The 19,927-nt window shown below is 58.2% G+C and overlaps 1 protein-coding gene across 1 annotated transcript in view; it reads left to right on the top strand.

The window, feature by feature from the left end:
• Positions 1 to 18,279, top strand: part of CUX1 (cut like homeobox 1) — a 280,930-nt gene extending 262,651 nt beyond the window's left edge. The window contains exons 15-23 of the mRNA XM_063341501.1: positions 3,891 to 4,027; positions 4,578 to 4,644; positions 5,924 to 6,036; positions 6,707 to 6,823; positions 9,450 to 9,533; positions 9,963 to 10,019; positions 12,843 to 12,923; positions 15,271 to 15,335; positions 16,439 to 18,279. Coding sequence (XP_063197571.1) covers positions 3,891 to 4,027; positions 4,578 to 4,644; positions 5,924 to 6,036; positions 6,707 to 6,823; positions 9,450 to 9,533; positions 9,963 to 10,019; positions 12,843 to 12,923; positions 15,271 to 15,335; positions 16,439 to 16,499 — 782 coding nt within the window. The 3' untranslated portion in view covers positions 16,500 to 18,279. The remainder of the gene's footprint in view (positions 1 to 3,890; positions 4,028 to 4,577; positions 4,645 to 5,923; positions 6,037 to 6,706; positions 6,824 to 9,449; positions 9,534 to 9,962; positions 10,020 to 12,842; positions 12,924 to 15,270; positions 15,336 to 16,438) is intronic.
• The last annotated feature ends 1,648 nt before the right edge of the window (positions 18,280 to 19,927 follow it).

Raw genomic sequence — 19,927 nt, 5'->3', positions numbered from 1 at the left:
CTGGGCATTTCGTCAGGCTGGATGGTCAGTGATACCGAAAAGACTCGAAGATTTGGGCAGTCCTATAGGGTGTGTGGGAAGTGGCTTGTCCTGAATCCAGATCATGGTCCTGAAAGATGCTTCTCTTCGAGCCCGGGATTCCCTAGGAGGGTGCGGCTGCGGTGTTAGGGTGGTAGCCAAGTTCAACCGTTGGCAGCCAAAGTTCAGTGGTTGTGCCGGGGACTTGCTCGTGTTTGTTGCAGGTGGCTTCTGCCCAGCTCCTGCGAGCCTGTTCACCAAAACTTGTTTTAATGACCAACGTGTTATTGGCCATCTAGGCCAGACGAACGCTCAGGGATTCAGGATCAGTGCCATGGGGAATTTGAATTAAGAAAACCTTGATCAAGAAGGAGGGTTCACCCAGCCAACGGCTATCTAAGGACGTCACAAGTGTCCCATGTGAAACTCTACAGTCCAGCTCCCACCTGCTCTGCCACCTTCCCAAAGACTCCCAGGAGAGCAGAAGGTACTTTTTAGTGGCACTGCAGTGTGGCAGCAGCCAGGGCGGGCGACTTCTGCCGGCGTTCGGTTGCCCGGTTGCTGCAGTTCATCGCTTTCCTTCAGAAGGCGATGGCAATGTCAGGCCCGGTTTCTCCTTTGCCTCTGAAGTCAGGGATAACGGAGTTTGAGGCTAAAGATACGCGGTTCAAAAATCCCAGTTTCCCCCAGGGCTTCACCTTCTCTGTCCCATTATCTTCTGCAGTACCTCTCCGTCTTCCGCAGCTTTTGAGGTATTCGCACATCTGAGGGGTCAGAGCCGGGGCTTTCCAGCACAGCGGCTTCAAGGAGACAAAGGCAGATTTTCTTGTGCTGGGTCTCAATGCTGGAGCTGACCTGCCGTCCTGGGGGGCCGTCCGCCCGCTGCGGCAGGTGAAGGGTTGCCGGCAGAGAAGTGACAAGCTCGCGGGCGGCCACTGCCCCTTTGAAGAAAGAAAGTTATGATTAAAAAAAAAAAAAAAGAAGCCAAAAAACAGCTGTGAAAAGAGACACTGAAGGGGAGATGAGAGAGAAGCTCCATGCAGTTGGGTTGCTTTCAGCGTTAGACGCGGTTCCAGGCTTTTTTATTTTCATGGTCAGTTTGTAGAAGACTGCCCATCGCTGGGGCAGTGAAACCCAAGGGAAGGAAGGATGCGCCTGTCTTTGAAACCGGGAGATGTATTTCTCTGGTGACCCCTTTTTTCTCCTAAGCAAACTGAAAAAATCAGTCCTCAGCAAAAAAAATGATCATTTAAGAGAGATAAGAGAGAAACGCGAGAGCTGGGATCCAGGGCTTGGATCTCCTTCGGCAGGACACCAAAGCTCGGTTTTGCAGAGGGCTTTTTTGGCGGGGTGGGAGGCAGGGAAGGTGTCCAGCCCCCTGCCCTGCTCCTGGCACGGCGCAGCCTGGACGCGCCGGCGGCAGCATCAGGCCCTTTGCACGGTGACGAGAGCTGCCTGGTGCAGAATTGGGCCCCACAGCCCATGTTTGGCCGAGTAATAGCTTCCCAATTACATTTTAATGCAATTTAAAGAGACAGCCAATTAAATAATTAACCGTAGGGAAGAGGTTTTCTTCTTTCCAAATCTTGTTAATGCAAATATTTTTTGCATCAGGCCACCCATGTTTCGGGAGCAGGCAGCGATTCGCCGTTTCTTGAGAAACACTGACCTCCAGTGGGGCTGTGCCTCTACCGCAGCTGCTCCTGGCTCCTTCCTCAGCCTTTGATTTGGGGCCTATAAAATGCAGATACGCAGGGGAAAAAATAAATCCGTGCCCTGGGTCTGAAGCGTGAGTCGCCTTCCTTTCCCTGCAGGCAGGCTTGGTCCCTTACGAATAACATAGGAATTGCATTTCGGGACAAAAAGGGGGGAAATTTGCACCGGCAAAGCCCCTCCTTTGTGAGAAAGCAGCACTAAAGATGCTGGGAGGGCTGGAGCCCCTCTGCTGTGGGGACAGGCTGAGAGAGCTGGGGGGGGTCAGCCTGGAGAAGAGAAGGCTCCGGGGAGACCTTCCAGCCCCTTCCAGTCCCTAAAGGGGCTCCGGGAAAGCTGGGGAGGGACTTTTTACAAGGGCATGTAGCGATAGGATGAGGGGTAATGGCTTCAAACTGGAAGAGGGGAGATTTAGATGAGATCTGAGGAAGGAATTCTTGGCTGTGAGGGTGGTGAGCCCCTGGCCCAGGTTGCCCAGAGAAGCTGTGGCTGCCCCATCCCTGGAGGGGTTCAAGGCCAGGTTGGACGGGGCTTGGAGCAACCTGGGCTGGCGGGAGGTGTCCCTGCCCAGGGCAGGGGGGTGGAATGAGATGATCTTTAAGGTCCTTTCCAACCCGAACCATTCTGTGATTGGCTTCGGGCATGGCTTTGCTCGAGCCCCCATCGCCACTGCTCTGAGTCCAGCCCTCCCATCCAGGCTCCGCAGGGCATCGAGCCCGGGCATGGACCCCTTCCCCCCTGCAGCTGGTTTCCAGCGGCTCCCAGCCCGGCAGGACGGGGTGAGCTGGAATTGAGCTGCACACGCTTTGCACCTCTCGTCTGAAGCCTTCAGAGAGGGCAGGAGCCCCCGCGGGCACAGCAGGCTGCCCTCGCTTCTCCTCCGGCGCGGCTGCTTCCCGGGCAGCCTCCGCCTTTCTTGCTCCCTGGCTGTTGATAAATGAGGAATTTTTTTAATTTTTTTTTTTTTTTTTTGCCTTCCAGCCAGTCTGGAATTCAGGGAAATAATTACAATGGGAATTATCAGGGAGGGACTGGAACAGCTGGGACCTGAGCTTTCACCCACCTGGAAATCCAGGCTCAGAGGGGATGTATCCTGCATCCCTGCTGCGGGGAGGCTGGCGGTGCAAAACGCAGGGTCTGAACCTTGAGCTGAGCGGTTTTTTCGGCCAGGCCGAGGCCCAGACGTTGCTGGCAACAAGGGAGAAAGGTGAACCGGGTAGATTTCTGCTGCAGGACGGTAGATTTGTACTTGCTGACATTTGCTCTGTTTTTCGGGACGGATTTGCGAACGGAGCGAGGAGCGTGCCCCGCGGTGCTGGTCCTGCGCCCCTCGCTGTAGCTGCGTTTTGGCCCCGACGCGCCTCTCGGTTGCTTCACATCTGGGTCTGGGGTTATACGAGGGGAACGAGAGGCTTTTGTTTTGCTCCTGGAGCATTCCAGCGAACGCCTGTTGTGGTTTAGGGCGTGGGTTTTGCTCTGGGGGGAGTCGGGGGGGGCAAGTGGAAAGAGGGGCTGGTTTGTGGAAAATTGGCCGAGCGGGGATGCCGGGGGCTGCGCAGCCTCACCCAGCGCCTCGGGGCAGGATCGGTCCCACCTGAGCCCCTCCTGGGAGACGTCCCCCACCCTGTTCCAACCCCCCCAAGCGCCATCCGCCCTGTGCGTGCCTGTCCCAGCAGACGCGGACGTCCTGCCCGGAGCCCACCTCCATGTGCAGCCCAGACCTGGGATCGGTTCGTGGGCTCAGCTCCCCTTATCCCTCTCCGGCTCCCCCCCCCTGCCCAGCCGGGGGGCTGCCAGGTACCCCCAGGGCACCAACAGTGTCTTGCTGATGCATTTGAAGCAGCTGTGCCCGCTCAAGATCTGCCCGCTCGCCTTCCTCTGGCACTGGGATGTGGCACTGGTCCTGCCGGGGACGTCTGCCCGCCCTGGGGCACCACCAAGGTGGGCTGGAGCCCTGGTCGACTTTGCCTGGAGCAGAGCAGGGATCGCTGGTGGGGTCCCTCTTGCTGACCCCAAAAAATAGGGAGAAAATGGGGCGGCTGCCTGTGAGTTGGCTTCGATGCTCCAGGTGGGGGTTTCTCAGCTTTTCAGTGTCCCCTCGGCAAAATCTGGGGGGTTTTGGGCCACCCCTGGGTGACGGCCCCGGCTCTGTTTTCCAGTGCGCTGTGCGGAGCTGCAGATCCAGCTGACGGAGGCCGTGTCCACGATGGCTGGCCAGAAGGAGCTCATCGCCAAGCTGGAGCACGACCTCAGCACCATCCAGGCCCTGTCCACCGTGCATCGCCCGGATGCAGAGGTAACCCCGACCCGCGGCGCTTGGCTCATTAAAATTACTTTTTGACCACTCGGGTCATTAAAATTACTTTTGAGTAGGCAAGCTGGAACAGGCAGGCACCACCAGGCAGCAGGCAGGGACCACTCAAAACGTCCCCGGGGCTGACCGTCACTGATGGAGGGGCCAACTGTGGGCATGGGACCTGTTTTATCACCTCTTTCTTTTTGTCTTCCTTTTTTTCCTCCTCCTTCTCTTTTTCTCTCCACTCACCTAGCAGAGGGTTGAATCATGCCCGTGTAATGGGATGGTGCTGGCATGGGAGCGAGGGGTGGTGGCATCCAGGGACTGTCCAGCCCTTCTCCTTCCCAGGGAAAGGATGGGATCTGAGGGTTGAACACCAGCCTCTCCGTCTTGTCTCAGCCTTGGTCCTTGCAGACTGCTTGTTTGGCAGCGATGCTTCCCAGGAGGCTGCGGGTGCAAGGGCGGTCGCAGGACCTGGGAGGGGTTTGTTTTGACCAGGCACCTTCTGGTGGGTGGGAGACGCTTAATCCCTTCTGCTTCTGCTGCCCAGGGTGCAGCCGTGCCCAGCCTGGAGAAGATACCTGAGCCCATCAAGGAGGCCACGGCGCTGTTTTACGGTGAGAGGCGGGCGCAGAGCTGGGGCCACACACCAAGGTGCTGATGGGCGCCATCCTGGTGCCATGGGCAGGGTGGTCACCCCTCCAGGGACAGTGACATGAGGATGCTCCTAAGCAGCCGCAGACATCACTGCTTGGCATGTCCTTCACTGGGGCAGTGATGGGTTTTCCGTGCTCGGCGTGGTTTGATGGTCCTCTGGCTGCTCCCAAGGCGGTGCAGCGGGCACGTGCCAGGCCCAGCTCCGTGCCGAGCCGGTGAACCCAGGCCGAACCAAACACCCGGCTCTTTCCGCATCAAATCCCCTCCAGAGCCAACGAGCTCAATATTTCCTGTACATTGGCTTCTGCGCCGAGGTCTGCTGGAGAAAATGAATCAAACAAATAACGGCACTTGGCTCCTCTGGAAGAAAACCCACTTCCTTTCCTTTTTTTTTTTTTTCTTTTTTTCTTTTTGTTGTTTTTTGTTTCGAAAGGTTTTGAAAACACGCGATAAACAATATCACAGCAACAGTCCCACCAAGCCAAACAACCTGCAGCCACCCATCCTGCGCTATGAATAGCTGCTCTGTGCAGCCGGTTGAGTCACGGCCTCGGGGACGTGTTTCTCCTTGGCCGTGGATGCCTCCCGCTGCCGGGAAGGCAGAGCGGGGAGGGACGGCCGCAGTGCCCTGGCCACCTGCAGACCCCGATTGCGGGGGGCAGCCCTGTGGGGCAACCAAAAAATGGGTCTTCCGGGCATTGCGAGGTGATGGCTGTGGGCGAGCAGCCCCTGCTTTGCTGGGGTGGCCGAGAGAGGAGAAAGTACAAAATGGGGGTGACCCTTGTGCGAGGAGGGGAAGGGAGAGAAGAGTACGTGGATGTCCCTGCCCAGGGCAGAGGGTGGGACTAGATGATCTTTAAGGTCTCTTCCAACTCCAACCATTCTGTGGTCCTGTGGAGGGGCTGGTGGTGGCACTGGGTCTTTTCTCAAGGCTACGGCTGCTGCAGAAACTACGGGGCAGAGTCTGACAGGGACTGGGAGGGTTGGGGTCGGCCACGGGTTGCCCCAAATAACGTCCCTAGGGAGTGAACCTATCCATTCCCAGGATAAGTCCCAAAAAATGGAAAAAAAAATCATGAAAACAAGTCCATGCTGGAATAGCTATGCAAAGGGGTTTGTCTGCCTGGGTGCTCCTGAGGCCCCGCGGTGTTGGAGGGGGGACATTGAGCAAGCCCCGATGCTGTGGGGTGGATGGTGGACATCTGTCGGGTCGTCTCTCATACCAAGCCTTGTCTGCAGGTCACCCGCCGTCCCCTGGCACCTCGTTCCCCGAGGGGCAGGTGGACTCGCTCCTCTCCATCATCTCCAGCCAGAGGGAACGCTTCCGGGCCAGGAACCAGGAGCTGGAGGGGGTAGGTGGGGTGGGGAGGGGAGGGCGGCCGGCGGGGGCTGTGGGACCCACGGGCTGGAGCTGGATGCTTTTATGACCTGCAGGGAATTTATTATCAGCGCAGCGCAGGCAGCGCCACGGCGAGCAAGAGAAAAATACCTTCTGCTGTTAGGAGGGGCAAAGCCGCCCCCAGCGCGTCGGGGTTGCTCCCGTTCAAGGACAGGTCCAAATCCCTGTCGCCTCCCAGGTGTGCGCGGCCATCGGGCACAGCGTTCGGGGGCGCCGTATAAAAAGCACGTAGGGAATGTGGTTTGGGGTAAAAAGCCAACAGCTCTACAAACTGAAGTACAGCTCAAAATGACCTCTTCAAAGCAGAGGTTTGGCTGTGCAGCTCCCGTAGGGGCCAGGTCTCAGCCCAAAGCCACCCGCGCGGAGGCTGCTGCAGCCCATGCTCATCCATGGAGGGACCAGGTTCCTTAATGGACTGGGGGCCCCATTCGGTGGGAACTGGGGCAGTTTTAATTGGGGAGCAATTTTAATTCAAAGACGTGGGATGTTAATTCCTAAGAGGGGACTGAACCCCGGCTGGATGCACCAGATCAGCTCCCCCCCCGCCTTCTGCCTCCCACCCGGTTAGACCCTGTCCTCCCCCCGACCTCGCTGCTAACGGCCCCCGTGCTCCCCCCGTGCAGGAGAACCGCATGATGCAGCACACGGTGCACGCCCTGCAGAGCGAGCTGGACAACCTGAGAGCCGACAACATCAAGCTCTACGAAAAGATCAAGTTCCTCCAGAGCTACCCCGGCCGGGTGAGTGGCTGTCTGTCTGTCTGTCTGTCTGTCCTCCGGCTGGGTTCACACGGACGGACAGACCCCAGACGCAGACCGTTACCCTGCGTGTACAGGAGCAATGAGGGAACTGCACATCGCCCACGTGCACTTTGCATGAAAGTTAGAAAACTGGAGCTAATTGGGGTGGACAAGGGTGCGGTGCTCTGCTCAGAGGAGCGGGTACCCAGCCCCTCTGCCGGGAAGGTGCTTTTTAACCATGCTGAAGGCTCTCTGGTGTCTTTGATGCCAGAAGCTCAAATTTCCTCCCTGAAAAAGCTGCTACAAGCCCTTTTGACGCTCACTGCTGGCAGCGCGATGCTCCAGCAGGCAAGTCGGGGATGCTCCTGCCCGACCAGGCAGCAAGCGGTTAAACCAGAGCCTCCTGCCATAAATCCCTGCAGTCACAGACCGAAAAATAATTCATCCTGTGATACCTGTGCTCGTTCCCCGCCACCCTGAATTCCTTGTGGCCAGCAGAGAGAGCTGCTCGGCTTCCCGCTCTCCCGGGCAGCCAGGACCCATTCCCAAAAGCGCAGAAACCAGCCCAAACCCATCCCAGTAACGCCAGGAGGTGGCTGGGGAGCAGACTCAGACCTTGCTGGAACCTGCTCTGTTCCTGCCGCGTCCCTTGGGGGTTTCATCCCTGGAAATCCCTGAGGCTTTTGGAAGCAGGTCAGGCTGCTGCCTGGGGAGCTTTCAATTGCAACCCCTTCCTTGGTCGCAGCTGGGCTACCACGACCTCGGGCTTTCCTAATAACTGCAAAAGGGACAATAACCGGGGAAGGGACGTCGGTTGGAACGCCAGCTCCTCGCCCTGCCGTCCTCCCCCGAAGCTGCTGCTTTTGCGCCCTGGCTGGACTCCGTCCGTTTTATTGATGGATGTTTTAATAGCGTTTGGCGATGGGAAACTCCGACAGCCGTGAGGGACCTTATTTGGTTCTTTTATTTATGTCTCAGTGATGACGCTGGGTCGGCCCCTCTGACATCTTTGCCCGTTTCTCCCGCGGAAGATCATATCCCTGTTTATCTGCGGCCACAAGGCAACCCCTGGATGCCATTCACATGCTGTAAAGAGCAAACCCCTTCGACGCGGCAGCACGGGGGATTGCATAATTCACCCCCTAATCGGGCATGTGACACGTTAAAAATACTCATCCCAGATCATTCAATAAGGCCAGGCTGCAGTGAATTCATCGCCCCTAAATCGGGAGCTGGTCTCATCGCTGGCTTCTGACTGCGCGCTGACCCGTGGATCGTATTGCGGCGCGTAAGGGCATATTTGCTAAAGGTCTGTTGGCAGCGGGGTTTACCCGCGGTGAAAGGGAGCCGCCGGCCAGCGTGCTGGGGTGGCCCGGCAGGACAACAGGCAGCACGTAGTAACACGTCCAGAAAGACCTCGGTAAATGTCAGCATCGGCGGGGCAGAGCCGGAGAAGGCACGGTGCCGGGGGGAGATGGACCTATACGGTCTCTGAGGAGAGCTTGGAGCCCCTTCCAGTCCCTAAAGGGGCTCCAGGAAAGCTGGGGAGGGACTTTTTACAAGGGCATGTAGCAATAGGATGAGGGGTAATGGCTTCAAACTGGAAGAGGGGAGATTGAGATGAGATATTAGGAAGAAATTCTTGGCTGTGAGGGCGGTGAGCCCCTGGCCCAGGGTGCCCAGAGAAGCTGTGGCTGCCCCATCCCTGGAGGGGTTCAAGGCCAGGTTGGACAGGGCTTGGAGCAACCTGGGCTGGCGGGAGGTGTCCCTGCCCAGGGGGTGCCACTGGGTGGGCTTTAAGGTCCCTTCCCACCCAAACCATTCTATGATTAGCACCGGAGGCCTCGAGCAGGGACGTGCAGCCCCTGGAGCTGGGAGCCAGGGCTCACGCCAGACCGTGACTGTGCCTGGTGACAGCACGTGCCGTTTCCAGGCTGGTTTTGGGTAAGAACGATGTGGAATCTGCAGCTCTGGTGGCCTGCAGAGGTAGCGTTGGAGGAGGAGGAGCACGGACGTGCAGGCTGTGGGAGCATCCTCGGGGCTCGCTGCTGCCGCCTGTGAGCCTCTGCCCAGGAGGAGTTTAAAACCCAGCCTGTCTGAACCAACCCAAATCTGTCACTCCTTTCAAGGACCTTCCTTAATTTTCCTTACCCCTTGCCCAGCTAATAGCAGCTGTATGTTTAAACAATTATTTCCTCCTGCTAAACTGCTGTCTCCCTCCTACCTGGCCCGGCAGCAAAGGGATCCAGGGTGGGATTTGCACTAGCCCAGGCGGTTCCAGGTGAGCTCTCGGGGGTGACACAGATGACTGTTATTTTGTGGAAAGGGCAAAAAGTAGGGGGACATGGGAGGGGCCCCTACAGAAGAAAGGGTTTTGTTAAAGAGCTCCTGTTGTGCTTCTTTTTGAAGGGGATGGATCCAGTCAGCCCCACGGGTCAGCTCTGGGCTGTGCTGCTCCGTCCTTCGGGGGTCGTTTCTTCCAGTTGAGCAGCTCAGGGGGCCGGGGGGTGGGGGGCTGTGGCCCTGTGCTGGGTGTCCGTGCACCGCTTGCACCAGCGGGGATGGGTAAAGGCAGCTACACCGGCACCGGTGCCCGCGGGCTCTCACCCGTCCTTTGCTCCTGCAGGGCGGCAGCAGGGACGACACCGAGCAGCGCTACTCCTCCCAGTACGAAGAGCGCCTGGACCCCTTCTCCTCCTTCAGCAGGAAGGTATGAAAAGCCCCCGGCACCCTCCCTCCGCATCAGACCCTCCTTCTGCCCGTGGGATTGTGTCCTCCCGCAGCCGGGGTAACATTTCAGCGTCGCGGAGCACGGCTCTGCCCGGCGCAGGGAGGGGAAGAGGCTTCGCAACGTGCTGCAGTCAATGGGCAGGTGGTTTTGCTTCATTCTGGGTTTGCTTGCGCCCTCTCAGGGAAATCACTTCATTGCCCGGATGCACTCTGAAACCATAAAACACACTCAGATGCCATTCACTTAAAAAAAAAATTTAAAAAAAAAAAAAATCATTGTGCCCACACACACATGTGCGTGCATGGGGAAATGGGAGCATCCCGGGGCACAGAGCTCCTTCCCTGATTTGCAAACCCCAAATCAGCCCTTTGAGCCTCAAAACCAGCTTCGTGTACCATCTGCTTGCAGGAACGCCAGCGGAAGTACCTGAGCCTCAGTCCCTGGGATAAAGCCACGCTGAGCATGGTGAGTGGGCTGCGCCCGCCGGGCCACGGCGGCTGGCGAGAGGTTTTTAGCCCAGTGCCCACACTGAGACCCCGGTGCTGGGCTTGGCCCCGGGTGGGGGGCAGACCCCGTCCCCGATACCCCGGACAGGGGTGCAGACCATGCCCAGGCCACGGTGGGGCTCTGTTTAGGAGAACTTGTTTTCCTCCCTTCCCCTTTCCTTCCCCTTCCTCTGTCCCCTTTCCATCCCCTTTCCCCCTCTCCATCCCAGAGTGTCCCAGGGGGCCCTGGCCGGAGCAGGTGACACATCCCCAACCCAGCCGGCGATGCCACAGCCCAGGGCATGTCATGGCACATCCCGGGAGCTCGGGGACAGCGTGTGTCTCAGAGGATCGCCGTGCACCGCTGTCTCCCCCCGGGCCATGTCCACGGCTCCCCGGGGCGATGCGATACAAAGAACCTCTCCTCTGTTTGTGACATGGATGGGGGGGCTCAGGGCTGGCCCGGGAGGCAATTCCTCTTGGCACGCAGAATGCTGCCACCGCGGGCTTTGGCTGCCATCCCTTAGAGATGAATGCTGCTTTCTGAGCTAAAAATGTGCTTATTGAGAAGATTTGACTTATATTTGAATCTGTGATGTGAGCAGCAGGCTCGGGAGCAGGTTTTGGCTGAGTTAACCCCCCCAGCTATCCGGCGCAACAGGGGTTAATGCGGGAGCGCTGGTCTGCAACAGCCACAGAATACGGAAATATCTCGTAATAAAGGCAAAGTTGTCATTTGCATAAAAACCAAGCAAATGCCAACATGAATATGGATTGGGTGGCGTGCCAGCACCACGGAGAATTAATGAAAGGCATTTACAAAAAAAACTGACTTAGGGGAGTTATTCCTTGGGAATATTTAAGAACATAATCTTGTTTGTTACAGCAGCCTCCGCCGTGGCCGTGAATAGCAAAGAAGATTTCAGCCCAGAATTGGTTTGGTGGGAGATCCGTGGGTTTTAATGCCAGCTTTGGAAAGCCCGCACGGTGGTTTGGGAATGTGCTTATGTCCGTAATGAATCCCTAGCTTTTACAGCCGGAATAAGAAGTTGCTATGTAGGAAGGTGGGATCCATGCTTCTAAGCTGCTTTTCTAGGCTGTGGTTACTCCTGACTTTGGCTCTTTCGAAGGGATGGATGCAAAGATTTTTCCCATTGGGACCCCAGTGTCCTGGGCCAGGCGGGCTCGGGCATCGTCAGGGTCTGGCTGCTGTTCCGTGGCCTCTCCCAAATGAGGGGTTGGAGCGCGACACAGCCCGGCCCCACAGGGTTTCTGGTATCCAGCGAGCTCGGCCATCTCTGTGGGCTGGCGTGGGACCAGCAAAAGCGGAGGGTAAATCTTTCAGAGCCAGAGAAATGGGTAAACCTGCAGACCAGGGTGCTAGTGAGGTTTCGAAGGCGCCCAGGGAATTTTGTTCATGGTTGCTCTCCAAAATCCCCCGCGGCAACATCCATCTGTCAGTCCCCACTTTGGGGGTGCTTTGCCTTAGCCCGAGCAGCGCTGCGTGCCTTCCCGAGGGCTCTTGGTGCCTTCCCGAGGGCTCTTGGTGCCTTCCCGAGGGCCGCTGATGCTCCTCCACCTCTGGCCTCTCCTGCAGTGGTACCCAGCCGCGCTGGGGACCGGCAGCGGGAGGTGGCAGCACGTGGCTGAGAGCTGGGCTCCCGGGCGAGCGAGAAGAGGGGAAGACCTTCCCTTAAATACAGATATCTGTGACGAGTAGAAAGGGCAGCGGGGCAAGCTGTGGGACCGCAGGGACCTGCCCGGACCATGAAGTCCAGCCACAAACCTTCCCCATGCCACAGAAGGGCCGTTACTGGGGAGAGCAGCTGGGGCCCAGCACGCAGCATCCCTAAAATCAATAGCCCAGCAGCGGCTGGCATCCTGGAGAGCTTACGTTTTCCAGGGTGCTCGGCCGTCACTGCAGCCTGGCAGAGGGCGTACGCGGCTCTCAGCGTGTACACGGCCTTGCTGCTGCCAAAGCTGGGGGCTCCGTGCCGTACCAAGCCTTTAATCCCACTTTCCCGGCTCTTTGCTGCCGGTACAAGTGCGTGCCGGGGGGTCCAGAGCCACAGTCGCTTTAGGCTGAGATGGCTGGTGGTTTCCAGGGAAGGATGCCGGGGGTCTGCAAGCCCCGGGGTGCAGAGTGGTCACCCCTGAAACATGCCGGGGTGCTTGGAGGGCTGCGCCGACACCGTGGGTCTGGCTACAAAATCGTCCTCCGCGTCATTCCCGGGGTCCCGCGGTGGGGCGCAGGGGGGTGGGCAGCAGGGCCAGCCTTCGGGAACACCCCCGGCGTTGGCTCGGCCGCCCTGCCGAGGAGGCGGCGAGGGGATGCTGCAAATCACACAAGTTCTTTGAGCTCATGAATTAAAAATGTGCGAGACTTAATTACTGCTGGGGTTTCTCTCCGGAGCGGCGCTGAGCCGCAGGCAGGCGCTGAGTCAGGGCTGGCGCGGGGGGAGCGGGCAGAGACGGTGGAGAAAGCTGGGATAAAGGTGGTTCCAAACAACCTCCTCAGAGAGTTTTCAGCGGGGGAAACCCCGCGGCTCTCAGTCTGGAATGCACCTTGATTTGGGCGATTTTGGGCTGAGGGCACAGGCACTCGCGGCAGTCACCTTGAAGGAGGGCGGCTGTTTGGAGACGGGTGGCAAAGCGTCCCGGCTCACCTGCGTGTTTACGTAGGGTCTCGCACAAACAGGGCCCCGATCTCGGCCGGGGTCTCCCCGAGCCCGTGCGTGGGGAGGGCTGGTTTCCACTGACCCCCTCCATTAAAACGGGATTTTCCGTTCCGCTCTTGCCGCAGGGACGGCTCATCCTGTCCAACAAGACAGCTCGTACCGTTGCCTTCTTCTACACCCTGTTCCTGCACTGCCTCGTCTTCCTGGTAAGTGTGGGGGACTATGGTGGGGGGGGGGACGGGACACCACATTAAAATGGCAGCAAGCATCCCATCCATGGGAATTTTTGCATTTTTAAGATATTATGCCAAGTGAGTGCATTCCAGCTGGTATATCATCGGCTCCGGAGGCACGCGGCGGCTGGGAGCGTGGGCAGCACGGCTCAGCGGAGACGTGTACGCACCAATAAATATTCCCCTCGGCTTCCCAGGGTGGGAATGGCCACCCAGGGTGGGCACGGGCTTGCCCAAGGGCAGGAGCTGGAAGCCGCCTGTGTCTTCGTGTTGTGCCTGGAAACAGCCGCGGTGCCACCGTGCCGGGTGCTCACAGGGGGTTTAGCACACGTGCCTGCAGGTCTGGTTCGCCCTCCCGGCACGCGGGCAAGCAAGCCTTCCCCTTGCCAGGCAGCAAAATTTTGGTTAATTATTGCGAAGCTAACAGCGTAAAAAATTTTAGGGATAAAAGATGGCCCCATGACCTCACGTCGCCTGTTTCTAGACAATTCCACCTTCCTGTTTCTGGGTACATCCCTTAACCTGCAGCGCGGAGGAGCTCGGTTACGCTCGCTGCCCCTCCAGGCGACGAGCTCCGGCTCTGCGTTACGCTGTGTGAGCTCTGGCCCTCCCCGCGCTTCCCGCTCGCCCCGTGCCTCTGTTTTTCTCTAGTTTTCAAATTTCCCCAACTGTACTTTAGGGTTGGAAGTAGAGGAGTTGGTTTAGGAATAGAGGCTTGAGCCAGCCCGAATCCCCCGGGAGTCAGTCGCGGTGCAAACTCCTCCTATATCCTCGCACAGTCTCTGGGAGTTTATTTATCATTTCGGGGTGGGGGTGGGGGCCCAAAATGATTAATAATTAAACAATGAAACAAGATCAAAGACACATCAGAACAATATTTCCATCCCACTCTTCTCAAAGCAAAAACCAACTTTGTGTTATTTTGGTGAGGAAAGGAGCAAAGAAAAGAAAAAGTTAAACATCATTAAACTTTAAAGCTCTAACCTAAAAAAAGAAAAAAAGTAAAATTCATAAATATTACATGGCTGGAACGATCTTACTTCTTCTAGACACAAAATCTAGGCCTGAAATCTGGCACCAAGCGCTGCCTGGGCTGGGCACGCACCGTGTCCCCGACGGGGACCGGACAAACCCCCGGCTCCTCCATCCCCGCGGTGGGAGCAATGTCCTTGCCACTAATCCCGGGAGACAACACAGCCTTCACCCCTTCCCAGCCACTGCCTTCTGCCTGTTGGGGTTTCAATTAACCCTAATTTGGAGGCCCACCGAAGGGTGGTGGTGGAATTAGAGTATTTCCCTGGTGCCACGGTAACAATGGCTCACAAATCCCCCAGGATTTAATGCACAGCCTGGGACTGGAGAGCTTCTCCCCTCTCCCCCCAACTTCCCCGCCTCCTCGGACCACAGCTTTAGGATGGAAACTTAGTGGCATGAAGGGAAAAAGGAGCCAAACCAAGCAGTGACCGTCCTTAAACCTGTGCCAAAAACACGTCTTCAAAGTCCTCGCCATCTGTGTGCGGCCTCGAGCCTTGCCCCAAATCACCGCAGCCGCGGCAGCGCTGCCCCGGCCAAAGTAACCCGCTGGAGAAGGTTATCCCGACCGTCCTGAGGGCAACCCCCGGCAACACACGCTGGGTTTCTCCACGCTGGTAACGCAAGGCTGCAAAACCGAGTTTATCCAGAGCATCGTTTTAAGTCTCTGCTTCAGAAAATCATAGAATCCTAGAATGGTTTGGGTGGGAAGGGACCTTAAAGTCCACCCAGTGGCACCCCCTGGGCAGGGACACCTCCCACCAGCCCAGGTCGCTCCAAGCCCCGTCCAACCTGGCCTTGAACCCCTCCAGGGATGGGGCAGCCACAGCTTCTCTGGGCAACCTGGGCCAGGGGCTCACCACCCTCACAGCCAAGAATTCCTTCCTCAGATCTCATCGCAATCTCCCCTCTTCCAGTGTAAAACCCTTCCCCCTCGTCCCATGGCTCCCCTCCCTGATCCAGAGTCCCTCCCCAGCTTTCCTGGAGCCCCTTGAGGGACTGGAAGGGGCTGGAAGGTCTCCCCGGAGCCTTCTCTTCTCCGGGCTGAACCCCCCCAGCTCTCTCAGCCTGTCCCCACAGCAGAGGGGCTTCAGCCCTCTGATGCACAAAAGCCCCCCCGGGTGCCTGCAGAACGCTGTGGCAGAGATTTTTCTGGTGGCCGTGGGGACAGGAGGTCGGGGACAGGAGGTCAGGGGCAGGGTGGCACAGCGGTGACCCAGGCTGCTGCGAGGGCGGGCAGAGGTGGGCAGGCGAAAGCAGAGCTGATGGCATTTTTTTTATTTTGCAGGTGCTCTACAAAACGGCCTGGAGCGAGAGCGTGGGCAGGGACTGTGCCGCCTACTGCGCTAAGAAGTGGGTGTGAGGACAGGCTGGGACAGCCCGGGTTTGGTGGACAGGGCATGGTGGTTTCACAGAACCACAGAGTGGTGGGGATTGGAAGGGACCTCTGGAGATCACCCAGCCCAACCCCCTGCCAGAGCAGGGTCACCCAGAGCAGGTGGCACAGGAACGCCTCCAGGCGGGGTTGGAATGTCTCCGGAGACGGAGACTCCCCCACCTCTCTGGGCAGCCTGTGCCAGGGCTCTGCCACCCTCAGGGTAAAGAAGTTCCTCCTCGTGTTGAGATGGAACTTCCCATGGTCAAGTTTGTGCCCGTTACCCCTTGTCCTGTCCCCGGGCACCACTGAGAAGAGCCTGGCCCCATCCTCCTGACACCCCCCGTTTCAGTATTTATAAGTGTTGATAAGATCCCCCTCAGCCGTCTTTTTTCCGGACTGAAGAGACCCAAACCCCTCAGCCTTTCTCCATAAGAGAGGTGTTCGACTCCCCTCATCATCTCGGTGGCCCTTTGCTGTCCCCTCTCCAGCAGTTCCCTGGCCTTCTTGAACCAGGGATCCCAGAACTGGACCCAGTGCTCCAGATGCGGCCTCCCCAGGGCAGAGCAGAGGGGGAGGATGACCTCCCTCCACCTGCTGGCCACACTCTTCTTGATTCCCCCCAGGATGCCACTGGCCTTCTTGGCCACATGGTCCCATTGCTGGCTCATGGGCATCCCGTTGTCCCCCAGGACTCCCAGGTCTCTTTCCACAGAGCTGCTCTCCAGCAGGTCACCCCCAGCCTGTCCTGGTGTGGGGGGTTATTCCTCCCCAGGTGCAGCACCCTACACTTGCCCCTGTTGAATTTCATAAGGTTCCTCTCCACCCAGCTCTCCAGCCCGTCCAGGTCATGCCCAGGTCTGTTTGTGGCAGATTTTTTAGGCACCACCCGGTGCACCTCTGTCCTGGAAACGAGGGTGGTTAATTGGGTTTTAAACCCTTAATTCAATGAGGATGGGGGTGGGGGGGGAGAAAAGGTGCATGGAGGAAGACAACCGCTTGTCTGCAGTTGGGTGTTTTCCAAACCCTTCCCGTGAGCAATTCTTGCTGCGAGTTAACGTTGACCGTGCCCTTTCCCCAGGTACGCCGACCATGTCCACAAGTTCCACGAGAACGGGGACGCGGGTGACATGTGGCAGTGACGGATGGACGCGACCCCGCTGGCAGCCCTGTCATCCCGCAGCAGGATCTGGCCCTTCACGCCCTGCCAGCCGCTTCGCTGTGCTTTGCTTTCTGCTTCGTAGGATGGAGACTATGATCCCCCCCTGCCGCCCTCCGTGGCTCCCACCCTTGGAAACCAAAACCTTCAGTGAACAGAGAGTTGGTTTGCAGGACGCGGCGTCTCCAGCCCTCCCTCCCTCCGCGGAGGGGGCTGCAGCGATGCCCGCGTCCTCCTGATGTCCCAGAGAGCTCTGTCTTTACCAAAATACATGGAAAATGCAAGATAAGAGGTACTCCTCTCAGATGCGCTATCTCTTTCCATCCTGTTTCGAGTCCAGCACAACACTGGGCGGACTAAATTTAGCCAGAAAATGGGGCGCGGGGAGGTGGGGGAGGAAGCCAACCTCCCAGTCTTGCATTTTCAAGGGTCGTGATATTTGAGAATTCCTATTTTGCTCTGGTTTATTGAATTATCAGAAGGCAAGCAGTCCTGCCGGGGCTCTGATGGAGCAAGCGAGACAGCGGCAGATAACAATTAGCCACCCCCAAAGAGGGGGTTGCTCAGCCCGTTGCCTTCTCGCTGCCTCCCAAGCCCAACCAAGCTGTTGCTCAGCTCCGTGCTCCATCTGAAGGGCTTCTCGGGACCTTCTGCAGTGTCTCGTGTCACCCCGCTGAGCACCAGCAGATGCTTTTCTTGAACCGGAGCCCTCAGCTTGAAAAGAGCCTGGCTAATCAGGACTTAATGGGCACGGAGGGAGGTGCTGGTGGTCAGGACTGATCTCACTGGGATGCTTCTCCTTGCTGAGATGTTTCTGCTGAGCGTTGGTTGCCCTTCTGGGTGCGAGAGCTTCGCCTAATCCAAGGCACATCCCTCGTACGGGGCTCGACTTGCCTTGTAGTTGATCTGCTCAACCCCTGATCCTTTTAGGAAACCACAAGTCAAATCAGGCAATCGCTGGTGGTGGGTTTGCTGGGTGATTAACGCTGGGCTGCTAATTTGGGTTGATTCGGGGAGAAAGAGGTGATAGGAGAGGCTCTGATTAAGGGAGCAGGTCCCAGCACCCCCTGTTCCTCCCTGTTGGCCGTGACCACACGGTGCAGGACGATATTAGCTCGTTAGCGTGGTCCTCAATTAAAATTCCCCTCCGAAGATAGAATAGCGTTGCTTCCAATTAATATTTCATTGCACATTCAGATCTATTCACATTCACGCTGCTGGGGAGCCGGGGCCTCTACCGGAGCGTGGAGGCAGCCATCGGCTTCAACATCTGCCACGGGCAGCCCAGGTTTATTTATAGGAGCCGCGGCCCGCGGCAAAATGTAAAATACTCATAAATTGAAGGGAGGGGTGAACCCCGAGGGACCAACCTGCACCTGCCCCGCTCGGTGCCGGCTAAACCGAGCCCGTCTGGGAGGGAGGCACCGCGGGGCCAGATGCCGGCGAGGGGCGAGGGGGGGGGGGCGGTGCGTGATGCTGCCGTAACGCGGGGACCTCTTCGTAAACTCATCGACTTCGGATGCGGAGGAGATGAGCTTTGTGCCGCCTGGGATCAATAGCTCGGGAACGCGAGCCGGGGAAGGGTGGGCTGCTTGTTGAGGCTTTGTTGGGAAGGTTAAATTTGCTTTTTTTAGAAGCTATGTGTGGTGTCTTGGAATTGCAAAACTTCTGCAGCTATTCACACTTGTACTCTTCATAAATGATTTAAAATAGATGTTGAGTTCTGCGGGACAAGTGATAAAATAAACTTAGACATGCATTGACTGGGTGGCTTTTGTCCTTTGCTTCCCTTTCTTTTTTTTTTTCTTTTTTTTTTTTGGACTTTTGATATTAAACAACTGAGAAATGTCCTGCTCGCGTCCAAGGGCAGAGCGTGCAGCTAATTTTAGAAACCCATTACAGCAGCTAAAGGCAGCGGTGTCTCGCAGCGCCGGGAAGGGCAGGACCTCTGTCCCCGCGCGCCGGAGCCATCGTCCCGGCTGCCGGGAGCACCGGAGTCCCGCAGGCCAGGGGATGAAGGGCTCCCAGCAAGGGAAGGACCACGGGAGCAGAGGGGCTTGAGCCTGGACAGTCTCCAAAACCAGAGACATTCTGTATATCCCCACGCCGGGGGTGTAAGGCACTCAGGTTGAATGGTGTAAATTAGGCTGGCTAATTTGGCGGGGGGGGTACGGTGATGATCCCCCCCTTCCTCATCCTCCTTTTTCCTTGCTTTCCCAGCCCCAGGGCACCGCGGCAGCCCCAGCCTGGCGGGGCCGGGCAGCTCTGCAGGCTCTCACCTTGGCTTTTAGCCACGGCTTCCCTCCGCTGAGCCCAGCGAGTGGGGGGGGGGTGTCTGGGGAGAGCCGTGCCCCCCACCCTGAAGGGCCAAAGGGCTGGGCCGGAGGTTTTGCAGCCCCCCCCCAGTCCCCGGGACTCCCAGGTTCTACTGGACCCCTGGCTGATGGGTTTCATCCCTCGGGCAGAACCATCACCTCCTTCCACGCAAAATAAAAATAACAAATTCACCGATTTGCCCCCAGATCCCTCTTTGGGAGGGCAGGGGTTCCCTGCAGGGTATTGTGTTCTCTTCTAATCTCGCTGTTTCTGGTCTTCCAGCAATTCCTACAGCCGCTGCATGGCACAAGGACTCGCATCTCCTGCCTTCCCCCGGCCACGGCCACCGGAGAAGGGCTGCGCACACCCGGGGCACGGTGGCGAGCACCGGCAGCGCTCGGGGGGGGTCACGCACCACTTGCTCATCTCAGCCCCGGCGACCTTACAGCAGCTACGGGGTGTCCAAATGCCCCGGGGATGTCCGAGTGCCCCGGAGAGCACAGAACTGCCGCTCCCCAGGGCCCGGCGTTGGCTGCCAAAACCCTCCGACTGGCGGCGGGGAAAGCCGGCACCGGGGAGGGCTCTGGGGTCACCGCCCGCCTGCGCTGCCGGCGCCTCCGCCAAGTTTTCGGAGCTGCTTTTTAGAGACATGCTGGAGGCGAAGGGCTCGGGCAGAGCCGGGGGGGTCGCAGGGCTCCAAGGGGGGGTAGCCTTGTCCCTCCGGGCAGAGCAGCGTGCGTCGGACCCAGACGGTGAGATGCTCGTGAAACAAAAACCAGCAATTTTGGTGCTTGGGAAGATGCCTCGTGCATGGGGGGGTTGCCCTCGGGTGGCTGGACACTGGGAGATGTCTCCTTCACCCCCACCCCACCCCCCCAGAACCCCCCGGCACCCTCCGGCCAAGCTTGGCAAGGCAGGACACAGCGCGGCATCGCTGTGCCCAAAGCCCCTTCCCTCCGACAAACGAAGCAGCGGGTCGGTCAAAGGCAGGAGAAAACCCCAACCCCTGGCAAGAGCGATGGCAGCTCACCCCGGCGGGGTTTGCCACGGGCAGGACGAACACCCCCGCGCCCGGCGGGGAGCGGGGCTGTCCCC

The sequence above is a fragment of the Chroicocephalus ridibundus genome, chromosome 7 (genome assembly GCF_963924245.1).
Source record: "Chroicocephalus ridibundus chromosome 7, bChrRid1.1, whole genome shotgun sequence".
NCBI lineage: Eukaryota > Metazoa > Chordata > Aves > Charadriiformes > Laridae > Chroicocephalus > Chroicocephalus ridibundus.
The sequence above is the reverse complement of the archived record's forward strand: the minus strand, read 5'-3'. Positions and strand labels throughout refer to the sequence as shown.